Consider the following 13,316-nt stretch of genomic DNA (forward strand, 5'->3'; position numbering starts at 1 on the left):
TTTGTGTAAGGAGCGAGTGAGCCAAATGGCCGCAGCCTCAACGACTGAGGACGCCGAGAAGCTTCAGTTCATCGAGGAGATCACCACCAACGTGGACGCCGTGCAGGAGCGCGTGCTGGCAGAGATCCTCGCCCGCAACGCCGACGCCGAGTACCTCGCCAGCAACTGCGGCCTCGCCGGCACCACCGACCGCACCACGTTCCGGGCCAAGGTGCCCATGGTGACATACGAGGACCTGCTGCCGTACATCCGGCGCATCGCCGACGGCGACCGGTCTCCCGTCCTGACGGGGTCGGGACACCCCATCTCCGAGTTCCTCGTCAGCTCCGGCACGTCCGGCGGCGAGCCCAAGCTGTCTCCGACCGTGAACGATGATCTCGACCGCCGCCTTCTGCTCCAGAGCCTCATCATGCCGGTCATGAAGAAGTAGGAAAATTATCCACCATACTATACCACCGTGCCTGAATGATTGGCCCTCCAGTTATCGGTAACGATTGCATGACGATGAACAGGAACGTGTCTGGCCTCGATGAGGGGAGTGGTCTCTACTTCAACTTCGTCAAGTCGGAGACGACGACGCCGGGAGGCCTGCCACTGCGGACAGTACTGACGAGCCTGTTCAAGAGCGACCACTTGAAGAAGCTCCCATACGACCCCTGCCACAAGTACACGAGCCCGACGGCGGCGGTGCTCTGCGAGGACACGTTCCAGAGCACGTACGCGCAGATGCTGTGCGGCCTGTGCCATCGCCACGCCGTGCGCCGCGTCGGCACCGTGTTCGCGTACGGCCTCCTCCGCGCGATCAACTTCCTGCAGCTCAACTGGAGGCAGCTCGCCGCCGACATCGAAGCCGGCGAGCTGACCCACCGCATCACCGACCCCTCGGTGCGTGAGGCGGTCGCCGGCGTCCTCCGGCCGGACCCCGATCTCGCCCAGTTCATTCGCATGGAATGCTCCAACTCAAATGGCGGCGACTGCTGGGCCGGTGTCATCACGCGCATTTGGCCGAACACCAAGTACCTCGACGCCATCGCCACCGGTTCGATGGCGCAGTACATCCCGACCCTGAATTTCTACAGCGGCGGCTTGCCGATAGCCTCCACCATCTACGGGTCCTCGGAGTGCTTCTTCGGCATCAACCTCCGGCCGATGTGCGACCCGTCCGAGGTGTCCTACACCATCATGCCCAACATGGCCTACTTCGAGTTCCTCCCGCTGGACGGCGATGGTGGCGACGCCAGCCAGCTCGTGGAGCTCGCCGGTGTGGAACTCGGGCGCGAGTACGAGCTGGTGGTCACCAACTACTCCGGGCTGTGCCGCTACCGCGTCGGCGACGTGCTCCGCGTGACGGGGTTCCACAACGCGGCGCCGGTGTTCCGGTTCGTGCGCCGCGGGAACGTGGTGCTGTCCGTGGACGTCGACAAGACCGACGAGGCCGACCTGCAGCGCGCGGTGGAGCGCGCGTCGTCCGCGCTGCTCCGGCCGCACGGCGCCGCCGTGCTGGACTACACCAGCCGGGTGTGCACGGAGAGCATCCCGGGGCACTACGTCGTCTACTAGGAGCTGATGGTCGTCGGCGACGGGGGCGAGAGCGTGGACGACGACGGTGACGTGCTGGGCCGGTGCTGCCTGGAGATGGAGGAGGCCATGAACTCGGTGTACCGGCAGAGCCGGGTGGCGGACGGCTCCATCGGGCCATTGGAGATCCGGGTCGTCCGGTCGGGCACCTTCGAGGAGCTCGCCGACTACGCCATCTCCCGCGGCGCGTCCATTGGGCAGTACAAGGTGCCCCGGTGCGTGAGCGCCCCGGACATGATCCAGCTGCTGGACTCCCGCGTGGTGTCGCGCCACTCCAGCCCGGCGCTGCCGCATTGGGTCTGGCCGCCGGGTCTGCAGCTTGGCTCCACCTCCACCCAAGAATAGTATTACTTCGCTTGCATACCCCTCAAGAAGGCATCAATAAGTGGTGTGCTGTGTGCACTGTAGACATAATTTGGCCTTTGTTTTACTCTTATCTATGTTTAACAAAATTTACAAAAAAATTATATAGCATATATAATATTAAATAAATGCATTATTAAAGTACAATTCATGCCGGCCGTTTCAAAAAGAAAAGTAAAGCAAGTTTGACGGTGAAGATATTTAAATATTTTTCTATAAATTTAGTTAAAATTAAACAAATTTGATTTAGAGCAAAGCTAACACAACTTGTAGTTTAGAACGGAGCCAAGTATTTCGATAGTTCCATTATTGGGCAGCAGGCACCGCGGGCACACGACGTGCTGCTGTGCATCGACTCCGACAAGACCGACGAGGCCGGTGGAACGCGCTGCTCCGCCACCGGCCAAGAATGGCGGCGCGGCAGTGCTGGACTACACCAACCAGGCGTACACCAAGAGCATCCCAGGGCGCTACGTTGTCTACTGGGAGATGCAGATGCTGTCCAGCAACGCCGTGTACAGGCAGTGCCGGGTCGCCGAAGGAGAACAGAGGCGAACTCGATCATTCATCATGGCGTGTCCTCAAATCCTCATCTTTCCTGAGTCCCAACCACCATACAGAAATTTTCACTCGCGAGGCGAAAGAACAAACCACAACCAAACAAAGGATCTGTGAAACGTCCCTAGCCAGGCAATTAACAAGCATTGACGTCACCATCGATAGAAATATGAAAAGAATCCACAAACACTTGATCCAGAGCTTTTAGTTGCATGCACAGTACAGAGAGTGATCAAGGTGACAAAAGTATGAGCTAGCAGTACACTGATAAAAGTGACGACAGATAATCAGCCAAAATTTTCACTCAGCCAAAGACAAGCTACAATCCACTCTAATACTGCAGAGCTCCCTTCTCTAAGCCTTCCTGGTTGCGATCTGAGACTCAGCCTGAAGAGCAAACCATCGACTGCATTAGCACAACAGTGTTTATATGTATTGGATGGATGGGCGCAAACAATGTATAGAACCACAAACCTCTTTCTTCACTGGCTCTTCCTTCTCCGACAAGATCAGCTCAATGTGGCATGGGGAGGACATGTAAGCTGCAACAAGTAGTCAAGCAGGTTGTTAAGCTGCAACAAGCAAAACATCCACAACATAGCAAAAGACAATAAAAGGAACAAACTTCAACTTCAGATAAACTTACGATTGATGCGTCCATGAGCACGGTAGGTCCTGCGCCGCTGCTTCTGAGCTTGGTTCACTTGAATGTGTGACACGTAGAGGGTATCGACGTCAAGACCTTTGACCTGTGCAGCAGAGAAATTCACATAATTAGCATAACATAACATTAAAGAAACAAAGATAGCTCTGACAGGATACAGTAAAATTGCAGACCTCAGCATTGCTCTCTGCATTCTTGAGAAGATCTAGAATGAATCTAGCAGACTTAACGGGCCAGCGTCCCTGTCCATTGGAGTGGCGCGACTTAGCCTGAGCAGTACGCCCAACACCGCCGCAGTACCTGCGGAAGGGGATGGCCTGCTTGTGGGCAATCACATCCTCAAGGTACCTTTTGGCCTTGGTGAGTGACAACTTCCTGAGGGCAAAAGCTGTCTCACGGGTGTTCTGCAAGTATTACAGACAGCATTGTTAAACCCTGAAATGGGCACCATCATATTTTTCTTCAAAGTATAAAAGGCAGATAGGAAGAATAATGTGTGTGTTTATATGGATGAGCACAACTAAAGTTGACTCAGACCAAGCTAACAAATTGAGAAAGAGAAATGTGCCATCATTTACTGAACCAATTGACATGGAATCGTCCAACACATGGACAGGGCCAACGGTTCACCCAATAACGATGAACACAATGTTCCTAAAGTTTACGGGGATACTGCTACCAAGAAACACAGCATCCTGCTTTTTTCTTTAGGGCACCAACTAAAGAAACCACAACTTTGTAGTATAAAGTTCACGTACAAACTGCAAAGCACTGCATAACTACACTTAATGGAGTTACTAGAAATGGTGGACCTATAACAATTTCAATCCCTGAAATTTGTGTCATTTTACTCTAGCAAACAACCAATCTTACTTCAGCATCACAGAATAAACACAATGACACCTTTATACCACAGAACAGGGGAAACACATGCAGTACAAATACTGTATAGCAACTTGCACAGCAACAACAGAGAATTCACCGAATAAGCAAGAGGATAAAACAGCAAATTTACTGAACCAATAGATATGAAGCTGTCATAAACCCAATATCAATGAAGTTGGCATTCTAAAGTTTCAAGAATGGTCACATTCTGTCTATTCTCTTTTGGCTTCTGCTAACTAAATCAAACAAGCTGTAACTATAATTTACAATACAGCCATGCTCCAAAAACCATCTACAGAGTATCATATAAAGGAAGAAGCTATCTACAAATGGTCTCTTCTATTTAGATCAAGGAAAGGACCAATAACTACGAGGAATGACATGAATGATGATACCAGTGAGTCCAAAATGAACAGGCTATATGAAAACTAAAGGAAGAACGCTAAGGTGCACGCAAACAAATCATGGGATCTCTCGAAACGAGAGCGAGTTAGGGAGCTCTCACCTTGAAGTGAACACGGAGGTCCCGGCCCATGGCCTTGGTGGCTGCAACGCATCAGACGGAAACAGATACACAAATTTATCAGAAAAGCCGAAGATATACAAATCGACACCAAAATTTTGCGGGACGACGCTTACACTTGGTGGGGTTGGTCGGCTCCCTCGAGTACTTCACCTGGAACCAAAAGCAAGAGCCGCCGCACGGCAGGAATCAGTAAGGGCGAGACCAAATCCATGGCGGCAACCAAGATGTAACACGCGCGCGCGAGAAGATGGGGGGAGGGAGATCTCACCATGGCTGCAACCGGCGAGCGGGCGGCCTCGAGGCGGATGGGGGGCGTCTGCGGCGGCGGCAAGGGGTGGGAAAGGAAAAGGGGGCTGTTGGAGCGAGAGAGATTATGTAGGTGGCACGGGAACTAGGGGGCAACAAAACCCTAATGGCTCGTTATGGGCCGAGCCGACTGCGGGGCCTTAGCTGAAGGCCCATGTTCGCGATTTCAAGAGCGGGCGGGCACGCAACAAGAGACTTTTTCTGGGCTGGGTCCTAGGCTTCCGGCTGGCTTCGCAGTCAGATTCTTTTTATTTTTATTTTACTGTTTAGATTTGCAATTCTTTGTCCGGTCAATTATTTTTGCAAAACAGTAAAAAAAATCTCTCAATAGAGCTTTTAATCCAACAATACGCATGGCTTTATGGCCAGGTTATCCAAGAATTCAGGGGGAGAACTTTCAATCGACGGTCACGAACTGAAAAACAAACAACAATGTGCATGGTTAGATCAGCTGCACTTGCCGCCGGGGAGTTGGCTTCAGCCAACTAGTAGGCTATTACAAAATATGTATTGAACTCCCAACTTGTGAACTTTATGAAATTTCGCTCACGACTATCTTACTTTCTGAAATTTCATTAGCAGCTTTCTGAGTTCCAAAACACGCACTCCGCACCAGCATCCTCACAATTACAATTCAGCAAGTCAAGACGCTTGTGCTTTCCTAAACATGTGACAAACAAGCAGACTATAGTAAGGTGTACAACACCAAAATTGGAAATTTGGACCAGTGCAGCTCGTGGACCCTTTCCAACTCTCAATATTCAGGGATCTGGGACACTGGCATGGCATGCATGCAGTCCTTGGTTCGGAAACATTGAGTCTAATCTTTCTGCAACTTGACTGGCCTCTCCTTGTGTGACCCTGCATTTCCAAAGAAAAGGGGAAACAAAAAATCATTTCTATGCTCCAACTTGAACAGATAACTGAGGAAGTAAAACACATTTTTCTGTACTGGGAGGTTATTAGCAAAAGCCGTAGAGTGCATGTGAGTGGAAAAGTGTTTCTCTGAAAGGCATAGCAAAAAACACCTGCATATCTCCTTTTCTTGTTGGCTCTTCTTCTCTTGCGCTCAGCCTGTGTAAGTTCTCCCTCTTCCTTAACATCACCTTTTCCTTCAAAGATTTCTTCAGGAGCAAGCATTGCAGCATCGGAAACGGCTACAGGTGCAATCTGCAAGACAGAAATCGTGACATTAAGTGAATGCTATGACAGTATGACTGAGGCCTAGAGCAATATCACAGGAAAAAGTAAAGGTTTTTGTACCTCTTCCATTGCTAAGGCTGGCACATTAGCTTGTACAGACATATCTTCAATGACCTGAAAAGGCCATATTTCACTTCATACGGTGACAAATCTTGAGCAAAAAAGATTGCAAACACGAATTTCGAAGTTATCCTTACAGGCTTTGGAGCAAAGTGGAAATGTGATAGTGCATCCAACTTCAAGCATACCCTCTTAAATAAAGTATTTGCCTGGGTGGACACAAAGTTAGTCATTAATAGAGAACATAACTTAGCTTATCTGACATTAAATATTATGTTGGCAAGCAAAAATCACATTGGATAAAGTACATATAGCATCGCAGAGTGATTGAATATAATGTAAACATGAGATCAAGTTAACTAATGTAATAATTCCACCCCAAATAACAGTCAATGCGAAAGATCTCCCATGATTAACAGACAAGCAAAGACACTGAAAGATTATTCTTTCAAAGACATTTGCTTTCAAATCAATATAAATGAAGAATTAAATTGTTCACAACAATTTAGATTATGGGTAGACTAACATTATTTTCATAACAAATAAAGCTAACTCGCCTTTTATTCTTGTAAGGAGTGAATCAACTTACCTCTTTCTTTAGTTCATCTGAAATCGATAGCGGGGCAGGTGCAATGCCTGATTTTTGGGCATAATCATCCTGGAATAACAGAAAAAAATCAAGAGTAAATTAATTTAATGCTTATCTCAATTAGAATCTGTTTGAATATAAAAAAAATATTATAACAGTGCGAACCTCATAGAGTTCAGCAAGACCCTTCTTGCTCTTACTTTCATCCTGTTGGAACAATATTGCAAATAGTAAGATATCAGCACAGATATCTTATGGCTAGTTGGCTACCATGTAAGAATTCTAGTTACATACCAGTTCCTTATGCTCCCTGGGAGCTTTAGACGGCAAGAGAGAAGGCTTCTCAACATCATCAAAATGACCCTGTAAGAAACCAAGAAATCAAATCTAAATATTAGTAATGAAAACATAGAAAATGATCTCAAAGTGGTCCTCAGAATTACCAGTGCACCTAATGCTATTACACTACCATAGCTGAAGTAGAACACCATGGACAGGATTGAAAGGCAAAAATACAATATGTACCTCTGCAATTCTTTTCTTTATCATCTCTTCAAGAGAAGCTGTGACTTCCTCAGTGATTACTGGGGCAGGTCTTACATTGTGCTCAAAATCAAGGTCCACTTCTAGGGCACTGTTTTTGGGCCTGCTGGAAGCAGTAACCTACAAATAACTATTTAGTTTATTTAAAGTGAAATGATAATAAATTATCGCTAATGGGATGTTATACGTTAGAAATATGTATAGTTAAAAGCAGAATTAAATGCACTCTATTCATTACCTCTCCCTGCATGGTCCACGTACTGGGTTCAAGATTAGCTTTCTCCATTTGCTCTATTTTAGCACGCATCTTCAGCCGCTCCTTTTCATGGGTTGAGAGACCCTGGTCTTCCTGTAGAAAAGGAAAACATTGACAAACTAGTATATGTGCATGGTTCAACTAAAACGAGTAGATCTAGCGTGGGACCAACATTTCCATCATCGTTCTCACTGCCATCAAGTTCCATTTCATGTACATCATCCTTGAATTGAACTTTCTTTGTGGAACCATCTCTCTTTTTGACTGGCTGGTTATGTTTTTTCTCAAAAAAATCTTTGTACCTGAAAAGGCCCTTTGCTGTTCAGATTACAATGCCAAGTGCTATTATATCTGCAAATGCATACCTATTACTATAGTGGCTAAACATTGTTCGGTTTCTGCAAATTAAGGAATTTACAAGGTTTACTGGACAAATATATGTACACTAAGAACAACAATGTAACCAAGAAAATTAGCTGCTTCAGCTTCTCTTTCTGACCCTTCGTAATCTAGTATGGTTCCATGAGATAAAATCTAAGCATCAAGCAAGCCCAGTCAGGCATATTCACTTGAAATGACTGCCACTCCCATTTATAAAAGTCTTTTACCAAAGCTTGTAAAAAGCAATGTTTCGATAGTGAACCTAAAAAATTAACATAGCCCAGTATATAAATGTTTAATGTTTTTATAAGTGTCTAATCCAAAATGATTTGCGCTTATCACAATAGCATACTTGACAATTAGCATAAGGACTTACATTATACCTCCACCACCGTCTCCTTCACCCTCTTCATCATCATCCTCAAAATCTTCCAACTACAGATAAACAACATTAGTAGGACAAAGAAGAAGAATATCTGGATTAACATGGTTACATACGGTATTTAACATTGTAACAGCCAAAAATGGACAATAACTTCAGTCAGGAAAAATCTCTGAAAAACTTGTACTATTGCTGAGTTCTCTGAGCTCTAGATGCTCAGTTCCCTTTCACATCTATCAGAAATTATGGATTCAATTCCTGAGATACTGCCTACTTCTGGTTCTATTTAATTATTCTTTCTAAAAGAACCAAAGATTATTATTATGTTGCTACAATTGAGAGAGAGGGAGAATGACCAGGAAATCCTTACATCCAATTGGCCTTCATCATCATCATCTTCCCCCTCATCGTCATCCTCATCTCTGTCCTCCTCACCCTCATCATCACTGTCCTCCATCCAGTTTTTCGTCGCCTTCTTCTTCTCTCCTCGATTGGCACCGCCACCATACTCCTCTTCATCCCCCTTATCCAGGAACTCCGCCATCTCACATATCTTCAGGAACCGGTCCTCTAACCCTTTCCCTCCTCTCCCATCCAATTCCTCCTCCTCTTCTTCTTCCTCATCGTCACTCAATTCCTCCTCCTCATCTGTCTCCTCCAACTCCTCCTTGAACTCATCCAATTCGCTACCTTGTCCGTCCTCCTCCGACTGCTCCTCCTCGGCATCAGCAGGCGTCTCCACAGGAAGAGCCGCCTGCGGTTGCGGCCGGGGTTGCTGCTCGAGGCGGCGGAGCTGGCGGCGCAGGTGGGGGAGGAGTGGGCGGGAGAGAAGCTCTATCTGGGACCAAATCTGCTCAGCATCGAAGGCGGGGCCCGCGAGGAGGCTAGGGAGCGGGGGCGGCTGCGCGGGGGAGAGCGGCGCAAGCGAAGAGTAGATGTGCCGCGAGGCCGCGCGGGCGGCGGCGGCGAGGTCGGCGGACGGGGAGAGGAAGTGAGCCGGGTCCGCATCCCGAAGCAGCTGCAGGGCCGCCCCGCCGTCGAGCGGCTCGCCCACGTCCATCGCCATTGCAGGGGGGAGAGGCAACAAAATGTTTGCGCCTTTGAGGAAGACGACGAACCGGGTAAAGGGTTTCTAGGGTTTATGAGATGGGCCGAACTCCAGCCCACCCACGTGGATGGGCTACAAGCTAGGATGCTCGGCCTAGTGACGACGTCCCGGTATTTTACGTATACGGCTCGATACGCCTCCGATACGCTTGCCATCCTGCACAGAAGCTACGAAGAGAGGATGAAGCAGCAGCCTTGCAATCTGGGATGGGGGCATTCAAATGGAAGCGCAAGTTATAGAGGAAGCTAGAGGAACGAGCAGAAGAGCTCGAATTCACCGTAGCGGGAGGATTTGGCCGGCCGGCCGGCCGGCGTCAGTGGAGGTGCCTGCCGGCGGCGCGCGAGCTCTCGTGCAGATGGGTTTGGGCCTTGGCTACATGGTGTTAAAGTTTAACACCCGTCACATCGAATATTTGATGCTAATTAGAAGTACTGAATATAGGTTAATGGAGTGTAATTCGCGAATCTATTAAGCCTAATTAGTCCATGATTTGACAATGTGGTACTACAGTAACCATTTGCTAATGATGGATTAATTAGGCTTAATAGATTCGTCTCGCGAATTAGCACAGAGTTTTAGAATTGATTTTATAATTAGCTCATGTTTAGTTCTCCTAATTAGCATTTCAACATCCGATATGATACTGTTAAATTTTAGCACTTCGTATCCAAACAGCCCCTTGGTGTATTGATGGGCCTTTAGTTTAGGTGGCCTGTTATGTTTTTTTATTTTTCATATATACAATACATCATTATATTTATATATTTCAATATATATATTTGACGAATGGCGTATCCTTGATTTTTGGAAAATCCCGTGCTGCCGTGTCCATATCGGCGTATCCGTATTCCGTATCGGTGCAACGTAGGCTACAAGTCCATTATGAACATTCCACCACCACAAATCCGGCCACTTATATACGTGGCCACAGTCCACCACCACAAATGAGATCCGGTCTCGATGGAGTCGAATTGTCAATCGGCCTGGTTTCATTTGAGGCCCTGATGCGAGGCAATGATGGCATTGGAAGGATTCGGAGACAGACCCGTTAAGAAGAGCTCGCGGGGTTAGGTTGAGGCTGCTGCGGTCTGTGGTGTGCCTGCTCACCCAACTGAAAAGAACCGCCGGCCGCCTACCTACCAACGCCCCTTTCCCACGCGGCCCGCCGCGCCACCTCTCCCTGCACCTGGGCTCATAACTCCACACCCACCGACACCGTGGGCCCTCAGGGCGCTCGAGGCGTGGACCAGGCCCACGCGGTTTCTTCTTCCTTTCCCTTTCCCTTGGCTTGCGGGAGTCGCTGCTGCAGCTGCGACATCTCCGTCCACCGTTCCCCCAACCAAAAAACGCAGAGCTTTCCCAGCAGCGGGAAGCGTCAAATTCGGGCGACGTACCTCGTGCGCATCGACCGATCTCCGGTTGCTCCTGATTTAGCTCCGCTCTGACGGCTGACCAGACACCTTGCGCCCGTCCACCGAATCCAGCTCCGATCCATCGAGGTATGCATGCCTATCGCGGCCGATTTCCTTCCTGCAATTCTGTTTTGTTGCCCTGCTTCGTTTCTCCTTTATTTTTCTGTGGGAAAAAATGTTGAATATCCGTTTCTAGAATGTCGAGCCTCGAGGAGCCGCTTGGTCTCGGAGACCTGCCAAAGTTGAGTATTAACAGACTTGGAAGCCTCTCATCGCCAAGAGCTTATCGTAGGGCAGCAGCAGCTGATGACATCAACAATCGCAAGTAAGTCTCCCTACTCTGATCGAAATGGATAATCAGGCTCGTTTGGCGACGCACCAGTTAGTTACTACTGTAGCAAAAATGGACGATCAATGCCACTTTGATTCAGTAAAGGAATCATCTGTAATATGCATGTTATCTGTTCGCTCGCCGCTCACAGGTATAACAACTCCTGCAATGGAAGCACTCAGATGGTCTTCCATGGCAATTCTCATGCATGGCATCCGCAATGCCGTCAGGCCGATTCATCATGTGATGTAGTGGAGCTTAGAGATCTTCCCAGAAAGGTACTTTGAATTCCAGAAGCACCAAGTCATAATCTTCCAATTTACCATCGATAAGTGCAACTATAAATATTAGGAAAGAGTAACAACTAAAAAGTATTAATACCACTATGATTTCCTTTAATTCAGTTGATTCAATAATATGCCTTCAGGTTATGTGGGATCTACCAAGCTTTGTCAAGATAGTTGAAGTTGGACCACGAGACGGCCTGCAAAACGAAAAGGGCAATGTACCAACATCTGTCAAGATCCAACTGATACACAAATTAGTGGCTGCAGGTTTATCAGTAGTTGAAGCCACAAGTTTTGTATCCCCAAAATGGGTGCCGCAGGTGATGCACTTAAACCACATTAAGCGATCTAGTGATTTTTGGTGATTGCCATTTTTCCGTAGTGAACCTTCATTTTCTTATTTAGCTTAGTTTGGAAACTGCAGTTAGCTGATGCAAAGGAAGTCCTCAAAGGGATCCAGCAGGTGCCAGGTGTGAGGCATCCAGTGTTAACTCCTAACCTCAGAGTAAGTTTTATGTCATTTTATTTACACAACTTTACTGCACAGTAAAGCATTGGCAATGCTATACGTAATTGCCACTATATGATCTGATTGCTGCAATGAATGGGTGTTTACAGGGATTTGAGGCTGCTGTTGCAGCTGGTGCAAAGGAAATTGCGGTATTTGCATCTGCCTCTGAATCCTTCTCTAAGTCGAACATTAACTGTACCATTGAGGAAAGTCTTGTTCGGTACCGTGATGTTACTGCTGCTGCCAAGAAATATGGACTCCTTATCCGCGGGTAAGTTAGTGAGCTGTTGTTCTCTTAAACTTAAAACAAGTGTCAGTGAAGAATTGAGTTACTAGTGATGCTGCTTGGCCTGCATTGTGGTCTGAACCTTGCTTCCTCTGTTTGTGTTAGGTATGTTTCCTGTGTAATTGGTTGCCCTGTTGAAGGTGCAATCGATCCATCGAAGGTGGCATATGTAGCTAAGGAGCTTTATAACATGGGGTGCTCGGAGATTTCACTTGGCGACACAATTGGTGTTGGTACACCAGGTACTGAACTGCTGACTGCTCTTGCCAATGCTTACCCTTTGCTCTCAGTTTGTTTGAATAGCATGTTGAAACCGATCCAAGTAGCAACTCGTCGAAACATTCCTGGTCCTTGTTATATTGTCTGTTTCAGGTAGTGTAGCTGCTATGCTTGAAGCTGTCATGTCCTTTGTTCCGGTGGACAAGATTGCTGTTCATTTCCACGATACGTACGGCCAGGCCCTTGCCAATATCCTAGTCTCCCTTCAAGTAAGTAAAGCCTCAATTTGTTTGTTTTGTCACTAAAAGTATTTAACATTCACATGAAGATCACCTTATCCTAACATTTTCTTTGTTTCCTTAGATGGGGATCAGCATAGTGGACTCGTCAGTTTCAGGCCTCGGAGGCTGCCCGTATGCAAAGGGCGCAACTGGCAATGTCGCCACTGAGGACGTCGTGTACATGCTCCATGGCCTGGGGATAGAGACCAACGTCGACCTCAACAAGCTCATGGAGGCTGGCGATTACATCTCCAGGCATCTAGGAAGGCCGGTGGGCTCCAAGACTGCTGCCGCTCTGCGCAAGCACCTGAGTCCCTAAAGATCATTTCAGGCCCTCCCAAAAGAATATGTACCAGCTGGTGTCATCACACGTATTTTACTTAGGCAGAATCGTAGAAACGTCACTCCGGTTTGCTTTTTGCGATCATACACAGAAAACATTGATACACACAAATTTGTATTATGTCCTCGGACTGTCCAGGATAACCATCATCTATCCTCCGTGATGTTATAAAAAAAGAGTATACGAAATGTAAGTTTTGATCGCAGTCTTACATTCTACTTTTAAAATGTCCTCTGTACTTTTT

At 47.4% G+C, this 13,316-nt stretch overlaps 3 protein-coding genes, 1 non-coding gene and 1 pseudogene across 4 annotated transcripts; 2 read left to right on the forward strand and 3 right to left on the reverse strand.

Annotated features, from left to right (window-relative positions):
* Positions 1-1,992, forward strand: LOC117864138 (indole-3-acetic acid-amido synthetase GH3.8-like; annotated as a pseudogene).
* Positions 1,993-2,635: 643 nt separating this feature from the next.
* LOC117864140 (large ribosomal subunit protein uL22) lies at positions 2,636-4,960 on the reverse strand. Its single transcript, XM_034748154.2, has 7 exons — positions 4,843-4,960; positions 4,688-4,724; positions 4,554-4,594; positions 3,337-3,567; positions 3,146-3,248; positions 2,974-3,041; positions 2,636-2,886 (listed from the first exon to the last, which is right to left on the reverse strand). The coding sequence occupies exons 1-7, from the start codon at positions 4,843-4,845 to the stop codon at positions 2,854-2,856; spliced, it is 516 nt and encodes a 171-aa protein (XP_034604045.1). The 5' UTR covers positions 4,846-4,960; the 3' UTR covers positions 2,636-2,853.
* On the reverse strand, positions 3,724-3,868 carry LOC117866024 (small nucleolar RNA snoR74). Its single transcript, XR_004642724.1, has one exon. It is a non-coding gene; the product is annotated as a small nucleolar RNA snoR74 (small nucleolar RNA).
* A 590-nt stretch (positions 4,961-5,550) lies between the features above and the next one.
* On the reverse strand, positions 5,551-9,393 carry LOC117864139 (M phase phosphoprotein 10). The gene is made up of 12 exons (XM_034748153.2): positions 8,665-9,393; positions 8,289-8,347; positions 7,704-7,833; positions 7,514-7,624; positions 7,258-7,395; positions 7,027-7,095; positions 6,898-6,939; positions 6,733-6,801; positions 6,281-6,352; positions 6,144-6,197; positions 5,909-6,050; positions 5,551-5,741 (listed from the first exon to the last, which is right to left on the reverse strand). Exons 1-12 carry the CDS (start codon positions 9,358-9,360, stop codon positions 5,701-5,703), a joined length of 1,623 nt encoding a protein of 540 aa, XP_034604044.1. The 5' UTR covers positions 9,361-9,393; the 3' UTR covers positions 5,551-5,700.
* Positions 9,394-10,683: 1,290 nt separating this feature from the next.
* LOC117865898 (uncharacterized) lies at positions 10,684-13,277 on the forward strand. Its single transcript, XM_034750158.2, has 9 exons — positions 10,684-10,901; positions 11,011-11,139; positions 11,297-11,423; positions 11,573-11,752; positions 11,857-11,937; positions 12,051-12,214; positions 12,335-12,471; positions 12,602-12,717; positions 12,812-13,277. The coding sequence occupies exons 2-9, from the start codon at positions 11,012-11,014 to the stop codon at positions 13,046-13,048; spliced, it is 1,170 nt and encodes a 389-aa protein (XP_034606049.1). The 5' UTR covers positions 10,684-10,901; position 11,011; the 3' UTR covers positions 13,049-13,277.
* The last annotated feature ends 39 nt before the right edge of the window (positions 13,278-13,316 follow it).

This window comes from Setaria viridis, chromosome 7, assembly GCF_005286985.2.
Source record: "Setaria viridis chromosome 7, Setaria_viridis_v4.0, whole genome shotgun sequence".
Taxonomy (NCBI): Eukaryota; Viridiplantae; Streptophyta; class Magnoliopsida; order Poales; family Poaceae; genus Setaria; species Setaria viridis.

Excerpts from the sequence above, each read along its gene's own strand:
- LOC117865898 (XM_034750158.2), top strand. The coding sequence starts at position 11,012 with ATGTCGAGCCTCGAGGAGCCGCTTGGTCTCGGAGACCTGCCAAAGTTG. Across the intron at positions 12,472-12,601 it reads AATTGGTGTTGGTACACCAG|GTAGTGTAGCTGCTATGCTT; the intron begins GTACTGAACTGC and ends TGTCTGTTTCAG. Across the intron at positions 12,718-12,811 it reads ATATCCTAGTCTCCCTTCAA|ATGGGGATCAGCATAGTGGA; the intron begins GTAAGTAAAGCC and ends TTGTTTCCTTAG.
- LOC117864139 (XM_034748153.2), bottom strand. The coding sequence starts at position 9,360 with ATGGCGATGGACGTGGGCGAGCCGCTCGACGGCGGGGCGGCCCTGCAG. Across the intron at positions 6,353-6,732 it reads CAGATGAACTAAAGAAAGAG|GCAAATACTTTATTTAAGAG; the intron begins GTAAGTTGATTC and ends GTGTCCACCCAG. Across the intron at positions 5,742-5,908 it reads CAAGAAAAGGAGATATGCAG|GGTCACACAAGGAGAGGCCA; the intron begins GTGTTTTTTGCT and ends TTGGAAATGCAG.
- LOC117864140 (XM_034748154.2), bottom strand. Across the intron at positions 4,595-4,687 it reads GCCGACCAACCCCACCAAGT|CCACCAAGGCCATGGGCCGG; the intron begins GTAAGCGTCGTC and ends GATGCGTTGCAG. Across the intron at positions 3,568-4,553 it reads ACCTCCGTGTTCACTTCAAG|AACACCCGTGAGACAGCTTT; the intron begins GTGAGAGCTCCC and ends TAATACTTGCAG.